Source organism: Lithobates pipiens, unplaced genomic scaffold (genome assembly GCF_037356315.1).
Source record: "Lithobates pipiens isolate NorthernLeopardFrog02 unplaced genomic scaffold, aLitPip1_a1.2 Scaffold_1, whole genome shotgun sequence".
NCBI lineage: Eukaryota > Metazoa > Chordata > Amphibia > Anura > Ranidae > Lithobates > Lithobates pipiens.
Window position 1 is genome coordinate 221,679,417 of NW_027507685.1, and position 12,052 is coordinate 221,691,468.

The following is a 12,052-nucleotide window of genomic DNA, read 5'->3' on the forward strand; positions in this document are numbered from 1 at the left end:
GTTTTGTTTCGTTTGAAAAAAAAAAAATCATATTTGCTAATTCGTGTACGAAAATCAATTCGGATTCGTCCGAAATACGAATTTTTGTTAGTTCGTAAACTTTTTGTAAAAATAACGAAGGTTCGTTATGATGAATTTATCATTATGAGGGGTTCCCACCATCCCTGTGCTGTGCTGACTTCCTGGGTTTTTAACTTTTAGGTTTGTTAACTTTTCGTAACAATTACGAATGTTCGTTACAATGAATTTATCATTATGAGGGGTCCCCACCATCTCTGTGCTGAGTTCCCAGGTCTGTACTATGGTAGCCACCTGTCCGGGATTCACCGGGACAGATCAGGTTTTGAATTATGTGTCCGGGTTTCAGTCCATCTGAAACCTGGACACAATATTCAGACAGGAATGTAGCTCAGAAAAGTACCAGATAGGAGCATGAGGGGGCACTATGCACGCCACATTACTATTCTCTTTGTGGAAAGGTGTCCCAGGTCTTTTACAATCCTATACAGTATGCTAAAAAAAAAAATTTTTTAAAAATTGCGGTGTTCTACTAAAGTGTTCGGATTTGGCTTGAAGAAAAAGTGGCAACCCTAGTCTGTGCACCTGCTGTGTCCATTATGAGGAGTTCCCACCATTCCTGTGCTGTGCTGACCTCCTCTGATTGGTGAACAAAACACCAGTCACAATTCTGTTAATTTGGATCCGAAATTCATTAACAAAATTTCGTATTTCATATGAAATTCGTAAGCATAGAAATTCCCATAGGGTTCCCACCATCCCTGTGCTGTGCTGGCTTCCTGGGCTTTTAACTTTTAGGTTGGTTAACTTTTCGTAACAATTACGAATTTTCATTATGAATTTGGATCCGAAATTCGTATGCATAAAAATTCGTATTTTGGTATTCGTACAAATTTTCATAAATTTGTACGAAACTAATCACACATGTCTACTCTCCTGCCCCTTCTCCCAGCCCGGCTAAAACCTCATCCTCATACATACCTTTCATCCCCCGGAATCTGAGAAAGAGGGACACTTTGGGATGGAGAAGACATGATGGACAATGGTAGATGTGGCTACACTGCATTACAACATAAGGTCACTAGAAGAAGAATTTACTTTGCCTTTGCTTAATCTAAAAGTATACAAGTTGTGAAATATTTATTTAAACATTTAGCAAGAAATCAGGAAAATCTTCTCTTGAACTTTGTCCTGTTTTGTTCCTATTTCTATCCAGAGTCTGATTGTGTGGTGGGACAGCGAGGCAAAAGGACAGACGGTGTGTTGGAGAGGCATTTTCAGGATGTTACATTTGCTTCTACTCATCCACATTGCATGTAAGTAATAGTGGGACTGATTTTTCAATGTCTGCAATCAAAACTGTCTTCCTTAAATGATCTATGACCACAGAGCTTTCCAAAAAAAAATTTGAAAATTTGGGGCATGTGCCAGGCAGAATCTTCTACTTGTGGTATATTAGACAAAGCTCCTACTTGACTGTTAAAGTGGTTGTAAACCCTTACAACCAACTTTGACCTACAGGTAAGCCTAGATTAAGGCTTACCTGTAGGTCCAAGAAATATCTCCTAAACCTACATGGTTTAGGAGATATTTGCCGAAAGACAGCGGCGTGCAGGCGCACTGAGTGCCCGCGGTCAGCGGCGATATGCCGCGAGTGACGGCTCCCGTGCTCATGCACGGGAGTGACGTCATCGCGGCTTCGCCGAATGACAGCGGCGGAGCAGCGAGACCCACCGAGAAGATGGATGCGCTGGACTACAGGGGACAGCGGTGACTTCGCTGGCTCCTGTGTCAGGTAAGTGACACATAATGGACTACTATGCGATGCATAGTAGTCCATTATGCTTTGCCTTTGCAGGGAATGAAAGAGGAAGTAAACCGATCAGGGTTTACTTCCTCTTTAACAGTGGCTCCTGTTTATACACTGATCAGGTATAACATTATGACCACTGACAGTTAGAGTGAATAACACTGGGACCGATTTACTAAAACTGGAGAGCGCAAAATCTGACGCAGCTCTGAATAGAGGCCAATCGGTTTCCAGGTTTGTTTGTTTTTGTTTTTTTTTAAATCAAAGCTTAATTTAAACAAGCTGAATTTAGAAGCTTATTGGACACCACGCACAGCTGCACCAAGGTTTGCACTCTCCAGTTTTGGTAAACCCCATTGATTATCTCATTACAATGGCACCTGAAAGTGAATGGGATACACAAGGCAGGCTATACATGGGACGAATTTCGAAATAATTTTCGTACGAATTTCGCACCATTAGTGGGCTGCAGCAACGGGTGATTTTTCATGCGGCAATCAAATTTGAGGAATTGGATATGTTCTAATTTTTTTGAAAAACTTAACGATTTTCTAATCAATGATGGGAGAATCGTGCGAGAACTGTAATAAGAAAAAATGTGCATGTGCAAGAAAATAAAATTTACAGAGAGAAAAGAAGAAGATTCCCAGCCATGAAAATTCTTTGCTGTAGCAAAATGAGGTGAAATTGAAGGCTTGGTTGGCCAAATTTTGAAAATCAATGGTGGCATCATTGGATCACAAAATAAAAAAATAAATAAAAAAAAACGTTCCGATTTTGAAAAAAAAAAAAAAATGCGTTCGAAATTCGACCATGTATGGTCTGCATAAGGCAGCAAGTAAACACGTTGTCCCTGAAGTTGCTGTGTTGAGAGCAGAAAACAAAATTGAGCAAGCATGAGGATTTGAGTGAATGTGAAGGCCAAATCTTAATGGCTAGTTGACTGGGTCAGAGCTTGATCCCGATGCGCAGTGGTTGGGACAGGACATTCACTTTCACTCACGATGATAATAGTAAACAGGACAAATAGAGAGGATGCACAGACAGCAACAAAAACCTGACAGAGGATTGAATCCCTCTCCACAAAAAAAATAAAAAATTATGCATTAAAGTTGAAAAAACACCCGTCAGTGACTGGCCCCCCAGCCCCCACGCTCTCCCTGTCCGGGGTTCTCTGCTCTTGGTTGGATAGATTGATAGCAGCGCAGCAATTGGCTCCTGCTGTTGTCAATCAAATCCAATGATGTAGGCGCCGGGCCGAATGCTGGACTTGGGAGCACACCCACAAGGTAACCCCCCCCCAGGAGAGCGCTTCTGCCGCCTAGGGACCCCAGAAGAGCAGGTTCGGGGCCACTCTGTGCAAAATTAGCTGCACACTGGAGGCAAGTATAAAATGTTTGTTATTTAAAAAGAATAAAAAAACCCTGAACCTTTAGTGTCACTTTAAGTGCTAGTCCACACCAGATGCAGTTCTGTTCAGTTCCGTGTGCTTTTTTTTTTCTGCACTAAAAATGCATGCACAGTGTTTTCCCATGTATTCCAATGGCTCTAGTTCACACCATGCAGTCAGTTTCTATTGCAGAAACTAACTGGAAACTGACTGCATGGTGTGAACTAGAGCCATTGGAATACATGGAAAACACTGTGCATGCATTTTGTGCAGAAAAAAAAGCGCACGGAACTGCATTTGGCGTGAACTGGCCCTGCCACCAAAATTCCATATTAATGAAACACTTTTGTCTTATGTTTTTTCATAGTTGTTCATCCAATTATATTAAAAAAAAAAATTAAAAACGGGCTTTGCCATATCATTTTGCACCCATTCCTGTGAACAAATTGTAATACGGTCTCTCATTTCATTTGTCCTCAGCAATCTCATAACTTGCCAGTTGTCCAAGTCAAATACTTTAATTGTATACTCCACACACCAGGACCTTTTAAGATGCCAGTTAAGAAATACTTATTTATATAAAGCTTTTATCACTCCATTGAATAATCAAAAATAGGACAGTTGAAATAAAATAAAAAAAGTATTTTGCATAAGGAAGAACCAGCTTTTCACCCCATACATGTAGTAAACAAAGAACAGAACTGATCAAATGGCTATCTTCTAATCTGTCTTCCTTTAGTCAATCCCCAAAAGTTCATCTCTTCAGGACAGCCTCTCATTCTCCAGTAAAAACTGGAATTTAAACTTTCTCCATCAGCTTATCCCACACAGTTATTACCTTTTGTTTCACTTATTCATCCCTTTTAGATTGTAGGCTCTTACCACGAGCAGGGCCCTCCTAAAACTGCCCATGGATTGCTGGTTCAGCAGCGACACCGAATTTTGTTGATCTAATAATCTGCAAGTGAAAAACAAAAAATCCTGTGTGCTGCTACCACACCTAAATCAAATTGATAAGCAGCAGCTGCAGCAAACTCTAAATGTGTTCCCACATCCACCAGAAACTGAAAACGAAGGATGAGCTCTGGCGTGTTCGCATGGTCCACGTGCAGAGCTCACCATGAAGTCAGCACAGCACTGCGCTAATCACAGGCAGTGAGACATTCCCCCGATGTGTGGCTACAGAGATCGGGAAATGTCTCACTGCCTGTGATTAGCGCAGTGCCGACTTCCTGGCGGGCTTTGCACGTGGACCAATGCGAACACGCCGGAGCTCATCCTTCGTTTTCAGTTTCTGGTGGGTGTGGAGCTCACCCCCTGGAGGGGCTGCTGAGAATATGTCCAGGTCCCCCTTGCTAATACAGAGACTGCCAGTCACAAGCACAGTTCTATGCACACTGACGATACAAGATCAGTCTAGGGCAGGGGTGGAGATGGAGGTCTACTTGAGCAACACTGATGAAGTCAAAGATCACCGGGCACCAGTTTCCTATTGTTAGGGCCGCTTCACACCAGAACGGAATGCCAGAAAGGCATTTTCTATGTGTGTTTCCTGCACCGTGTTCAAAACGCACTGCCTTTGTGATCTACTGAGGGTACTAATGACACATTGTTAACCCCAAACGTAGATCGCAAGTTCAGTGGACACAAAAAAAAGTATTACAAGAGAGTGCAGGGTTTATGAGTGTGTTACAATCAGAATGCAGTGTTTAAGAGTGCGTTGCGCTCAGAATTCAAGGTTCAGAAGTGCGTTATGCTCAGAATGCAGGAATCAGGAGTGCGTTGCGCTCACAATATAGGGTTCAGGAGAGTGCTGCGCTCAGAATCCAGGGATCAGGGTGTATTGCACTCATAATGCAGGGATCAGGAGTGCGTCGCACTCAGAATGCAGGGATTGGGGGGGGGGGGTGATGTGAAGTGTGGTAGAGGACCATTCTATGTGGGTGGTCCTGCCCATAGTGCTGTCCACTGCCCCCCCACACAACACACTCCTGATTCCTGCAGACACAAATAATTGATCTTCTGCACTGGCTGCAGTGAACCCGGGAACTAAATTTAGCCAGCAGCCTAACTAAAAGTGGGCGCACTGGGAATATATTTAAATAAAATATTTTTTGCCGGGAGTTTAGATTTAAATGGTTGCCACATCTATTCAGAGTGAGTTGGATGAACTTTTCTACAGGACATGGATGCAGTGACTTAATTGTTTTGTTCTTCATCTTTCTCTCAGTGACTTTTGCGACTCCTGAAAAAAAGTGTGATCTGACCAAACTGGCAATTGATGGCGGTAATTATACCCTAAGCAATGGTGGCAATATTGGCAGTGAAGTGCACTACAGTTGCCCCAAAGAAAAGTACCCCTATCCATCGTTTTTCCGGGAGTGCCTTGCTAATGGACAATGGACTCATGCTATGCACCAGTTTGTATGTAAAGGTAAGTAATAGCTGTGCCATTCACCATGTATTCAAGCTTTGTAGGTCTTAGTCTATCCTGCTGCCTCTGTGTGTACGTAAGACTACTGTAACCAAAAACCTGGTGTGTGAGCCACTCAGGCTAGGAACGGGTGCTAGTCCTGGCACACTGCTGTGAGTGCTGGCTGCCGAGGGAACGTGTCCTGGCTCTAAACGTCAATGTATAGGAATATGGATATCCCTTTAAGCCGCACGTTGACATAAGCTCACTTGTGATGGTATGTGGCACCTTCAGCCTGGGCTCCTGTTCCCAACCCATTTTGCTCTGCCCCTCTAAGCTTAATCATAGGGAACCCCATGATTAGGCTCAGAGGGGCGGCGCAAAATGCATTGGTGGTGTGGCCTGGCGGGAGCCGAGGCTGAGGGTGCCACATACCATCACGAATCGACTTTCCTTGATTTGTGGCTTAAGGGATATCCATACTCCTTCTTTAGACTATTGTTGTATCAAAGTGGACCTAAATATAAACAGTAAAGGTTTGCCATGTTACAGGGAACATCTAGAAATATTAATTGTGCCAAACAGTTCTCTAAAAAATGTACCTTTTTCTGGAACACCTCCTGAAATAAAAATGGAGCACTTCCTGGTATGTGAGTGTGCCTAGGCACTCCTGTTCCAAAGCCTTATGGCTGGTCTGTATATCTGTAGTGTGAGATCCAAGGCAACTGCTGCCTCTGACTGCTAGTTTCAGAAGAACTGGAGTGAGACTAAGGCCGCGTACACACGCGGGGACTGTTCGCCCAACTTTGTCCGTCAAACAGTTTCGGCAAACAGTCCGCTCAAAATTAGCATGGACGGACATGGCCACACACGACGGACGAACAGTTTGCTGAAACCGTGCGCGATGACGTGAACGGCACGTACGACGGGACGAAAAATACGACGTCCTATACACTGCATTATAACTTTCGGCGTGTAAATCCTTTCTGAGCATGCGCGGAACTTAGTTTGACGAACAAGCCTACACACGAGGGGACTGTTCGCTGAAACAAGGTTTCAGCGGACAGTTTTTCGGAATTTCCGAAAAACCTTGTTCAGCGGACTGTTCGCTGAAACTGTCCGCTGAAAGCCCACACACGAGCGGACTGTTTGCCGAAACACTGTTCAGCGGACAAAGTTGGGCGAACAGTCCCCGCGTGTGTACGCGGCCTTAGTGATATTGCTATTGTGCTGCTCACTGTTCTCCATGCTGGAGGCTCTGATGTGAGGAAGCAAAGCCCTGCCTCTATAAAGATGGCTACCTCCACAGATCACACAAAATATTGGTGACTACTCTTTTGCCCTCTGCCTTCCTTTTGTAGGGTATAAGTTCCAAGGTTAACTTCTTGCTGCTCAGTCATGGGGTAATTTACTGTGATCAAGCGGCAGCTGCAGGCTCAGCAACGTAAACATATGCTGCCCGCTTGGAGAAAGGAAAAGGTGCTACTACCCCGAATTATCCAAAAGTCCTCCTGAGCTGTTGGGTGCAGGATAAGCAGTCATTCAGCTGCCAACAAAATAACTTATGTAAGATGATCTGCAACTCCATACATGCTCCTAAATATCTCCAAATGTATTGATACGCCATAAAAGACAAATAGGTACAGCAGATGTTAACACGTTTCAGCCATGACAACAAGGCCGTCATGGCTGAAATGTCATGTGAACAAGGCCGTCATGGCTGAAACGCGTTAACATCTGCTGTACCTATTTGTCTTTTATGGAGTATCAATACATTTGGAGATATTTAGGAGCATGTATGGTGTTGGGAATCATCTTCTATCACTTATGCTGCGGGCTTGCTTCTGAATTTGGACACAGCGTGATGTCAGCAGGCCCTGGCCAATGATATATGGCTGAGAACTACTGATCAGTTGTGTCCAATCACAGCAGAATCCGGTATTTACAAGCACACAGAACAAAGATCTGGCTGTTTCTTTGTTTTGCAGGGAGAAAACCAGCTAGATCTGTTAGTAAAAGCAGCACATATTACACACATTAAACTTGTTAGGCACACAATTAACCCCTTGATTGCCTCTAGATGTTAACCTCTTCCCAGCCAGTGTCATTAGTACAGTGACAGTGCACAGTATTATTACTAATCACTGTATTAATGTCAGTGTACCTCCCAGTGAGGGTCTGTTGTGCCCGCCACACTACCATAGTCCCACTATAAGTAGCTGATCACTGCCATTACCAGTATAGCATCATACTGCGTAAATTCCAATATACATAACATGGTTTGTAGACACTATAACATTTGCACAAGCCAATTAATATACACTTATTGGTGTTTTTTTGTTTACCAAAGACATGTAGAAGAATACATTTTGGCCTAAATATATGACGAAATGTGATTTTTTTTTATTGAATATAATTTACAATATAACAGAAAGTAGAAAATTGTGTTTTTTCAAATTGTTTGTTAATTTTTCAGCAATATAATAAATAATAAAAAAAAACTGTGGTAATCAAATACCACCACCAATATTTGTATGGAAAAAAAGACATAACTTGAATTTGGGTTCAGTTTTACAGAATTATGTTTTTGAAAAAAAAAATCAGAATTCTGAGTTTGAATCTCAGAATTCTGAGTTTGAATCTCAGAATTCTGAGTTTGAATCTCAGAATTCTGAGTTTGAATCTCAGAATTCTGAGTTTGAATCTCAGAATTCTGAGTTTGAATCTCAGAATTCTGACTTTTAATCTCAGAATTCTGACTTTCAAACTGACACGTTCGTGGAATACCCACACTGGATCGGTATATAGCAGTATTCACAATTCCTCAGACCATGTGGATAGAAAGACAGGCCATAGTGCTCTCCATAGAAAAACGTTTTAATGATGAATATACATAAAAAACACACTTACAATAACGAAGCTTCATACGATCTTTAAAATGACACGTGTCCGCTGATGAAGTCCCGCCCATAGGGACGTAACGTACGGACGGAGATCACGTGACGTCACCCGCGGTCATTGATCATTTTAAAGATCGTATGAAGCTTCGTTATTGTAAGTGTGTTTTTTATGTATATTCATCATTAAAACGTTTTTCTATGGAGAGCACTATGGCCTGTCTTTCTATCCACATGGTCTGAGGAATTGTGAATACTGCTATATACCGATCCAGTGTGGGTATTCCACGAACGTGTCAGTTCATTTGACTCTGAATAGGAGAAAGCTGTGTTTTCGTTTGTGAATTGGTCGGATATTGTCGGAGAGGAGTACAGCGATTGGATGAGTTGATATTTAAGTGCATACGACCCTCTGTAATTTAAAGGGTCCATACGATGAGGTGAGCAGCCAATTTTACCATTGGTGGTGGTCCCCCCCTTTGCACTAAGTCACTTTATGCATGAACTGACTGTATACCACTGAAGATTCCTCACGTGGACTTTTTGACTCAAAAGCTATCTTTGGACTTTTTATTAATTTTAATATGTTAGTAATCATTTTATTTTAGTTAGAGCGCTGTACCATCTGTTTGATATATTGTATTTTGTGATTTGGTAATTGATCCTTGGTGTCCAGCAGCTTTTCGTAAAGGGGTTGTACTGCGCTGATTTTTTCTGTATTTATATGATCACGCAAATGCCAGTTAAAGTGTTATTGCTAGTGTCGAATAGCAAAAAAATGTCCTTGTCATGAAGGAGGTAAAACCTTCTGGAAGTCAAGTGGTTAAAATGAATGTACAGGGAATACTTAGAATATTGTGGGCTTATTCAGGAGCTTTGATGGAGTTTTTTTTTTTTTCCCGTGTAAAATTTCTCTCTCCCTCTGAGAGTTAAGCTGGGTACACACTATGAGAAAATTGGAAGAAAAATTCCATACAATGCACGATCGTTCGATTTTCTGATAGTGTGTACACAACTTTCCAAACTAACATTTCCGAAGGCACAAACTCCAAAAATGTTCTTGTATGTGAACAGAACTAACGATTTTCATTTAAAGTGTACTGTTTTTCACACAAGAAAAGTCTGATACAAAAGACTGCGCATGATCAGAAACAATAAACAACAAAAAAAAGACTGCGTATGATCAGAAACAATAAACAAAAAAGAGACTGCGCATGATCAGAAACAACAACCAACAAGGCTTTGTTGTATGAGAATTTTCATACATTATTTGCATCCTCGGTTTTGGCTTGCTGTGGAAAAACGGACGATCTTTTGCCAGATTTTCTTATAGTGTGTACCCATCTTACCCTCAGTTCCTTACATTTTTCATGCTTGGCTTCTGTGTCATCTTCCACTTTGTTTTCTCCTAGATGTCCTCTGTCCGGGTCAGCTGATGTTTGAGGGTGGAGAATACTTTCCAAGGAAAACAAAGCACAATGTTGGTGATGTCCTAAACTTCCAGTGCTATGCTGGATTTTCAATGACTGGACCAGAAAGGCGCATATGTCAAGAAGATGGACAATGGAGTGGAACCACAACTACGTGCCAGAATTACCGTAAGAGAGGCATGGGGACCAGAGAACAGTATGTTATTACCTTATGGTGGAGATAACCCAATGCCAGGCAGTTGTGGGGGTTTCAGCAAAAAAAAGTATAAAAATAGTCTTTACATTTCCTAACCTCAAGCTTATCCTTATACTTGGGCTGATCCTAACCAGGGCCATCTTTAAAGAGCGCATAACAAAAGGGGCAGCTGTTTTGCGGCACAAAGCAGCTGCCCCTGAAACCCGCACCGCCCGCCAGGGCTGTATTTTCAGCCAGAGATCCACCACATTCAGGCTTTGGTGCTGATCACTTGCTAACTTCTGAGCTGCTCACTATTGTCACTTGTGAATATAGAAATGCTGCTTCTGTTTTTGCAAGCGACAGCACGTCCCTCCTGGTGGCTGTTCAGAACCCTCCCTGGTCTACATACTGATCTTTATATGAGAGCAGAGAAGGGAGGGGGCGGGGGATCTACACAGATAGAAGGCTAAGCTCCTCCTGAAATCGGCAGCTTGCATGGACATGCTGTAAGTTGTAGCTGCTCTTCTGCAGCCTCACTCTAATGTTTTATAGACGGTGGGAGGAAAGTGCTGTACTGGAAAGGGAGGGGGCTCTAAACTGTAATCAAGGAGGAGGAGAGCTCTGTACTTGGGAGAGTAACTTGGATATACACAGCATACCCTTGAACCCTACACTCTGTACCTAGTTCACCCCTTGACCCCGCACTCTGTGCTTAGCGTACCCTGCAGCTATGCACTCTGTGCATAGCAAAACACTCAACCCTGTACTCTGTACATAGTTCACCCCTTATCTCTGCACTCTGTACATAGCACAACCCTCAACTCTGCATTCTGTACGTAGCGTACTCAACCCCTCAACCTTGCACTTTGTACGTAGCGCACCCCTCAAACTTGCACTCTGTATGTAGCGCACTCTCAAATCTATGCTCTGTACGTAGGGCAGCCCTCAATCCTGCACTCTGTACGTTGCGCACTCTTCAACACTGCATTGTATGTGCTGCACTCTTAAGCTCTGCATGTAGCGCACTCCTCAACCCTGCGCTCTGTATGTAGTGCACGTCTGAACTCTACACTCAGTATGTAGCACACTCCTCAACCCTGTACTCTGTACATAGCACACCCCTCAACCTTGCAATTTGTATGTAGCGCACCCCCCAAACTTGCACTCTGTACGTAGTGCATCCTCAACCCTACACTCTATACATAGGGCACCCATGTACGTAGGGCCCAAATCAACCCTGCATGCTCTACATGGCACACCCCTCAACCCTGCATGCTCTACATGGCGCACCCTTCAACCCTGAAATTTCTACATGGCGCACCCCTCAACCCTGCACTTTGTACATATTGCACTCTTTAACACTGCACTGTATGTGCCGCATTCCTAAGCTCTGCATGTAGCGCACTCCTCAACTCTGCTCTCTGTATGTAGTGCACTCCTGAACTCTACCCTCAGTATGTAGCACACTCCTCAATACTGCACTCTGTATGTAGCACACTCTTCAACCCTGTACTCTGTATGTAGTGCACTCCTGAACCCTGCATATATAATGCATTCCTGAACTCCTGGTATGTAACAGTGCCTTGCTGTTAGTGCAGTTTGGCCACACCCACAATTTACTAAATACAACACGTTCGGTTGATGGTGAGTAAAAAATGAATAACAGTGTCCCTTCCCACTGTCATGTATCACTTTCACTGAAAACAATGCGAGGAGTGTTGGGAATGGAAGAGAAGACAGAAACGGGCAAGTGGCCCTTGGGGCTTTGTTTAACGTGTGATTAAAGCTGTACTCAAAATAATAATTACCTATGACTTTGTTTTAATCCTTAACTTTACCCTAATCTTAATGCTTGACCGAAAATAAAAAAAGTAAAAAAAAATAAAAAATTTGTTATATTGCAGTTTAAAAGTCCT

General features: G+C 42.8%; 1 protein-coding gene across 1 annotated transcript in view; it reads left to right on the top strand.

Moving 5' to 3' along the window:
* Positions 1-1,235: 1,235 nt before the first annotated feature.
* Positions 1,236-12,052, top strand: part of LOC143983491 (complement factor B-like) — a 137,145-nt gene continuing 126,328 nt past the window's right edge. The window contains exons 1-3 of the mRNA XM_077483245.1: positions 1,236-1,334; positions 5,449-5,652; positions 9,941-10,126. Coding sequence (XP_077339371.1) covers positions 1,301-1,334; positions 5,449-5,652; positions 9,941-10,126 — 424 coding nt within the window. The 5' untranslated portion in view covers positions 1,236-1,300. The remainder of the gene's footprint in view (positions 1,335-5,448; positions 5,653-9,940; positions 10,127-12,052) is intronic.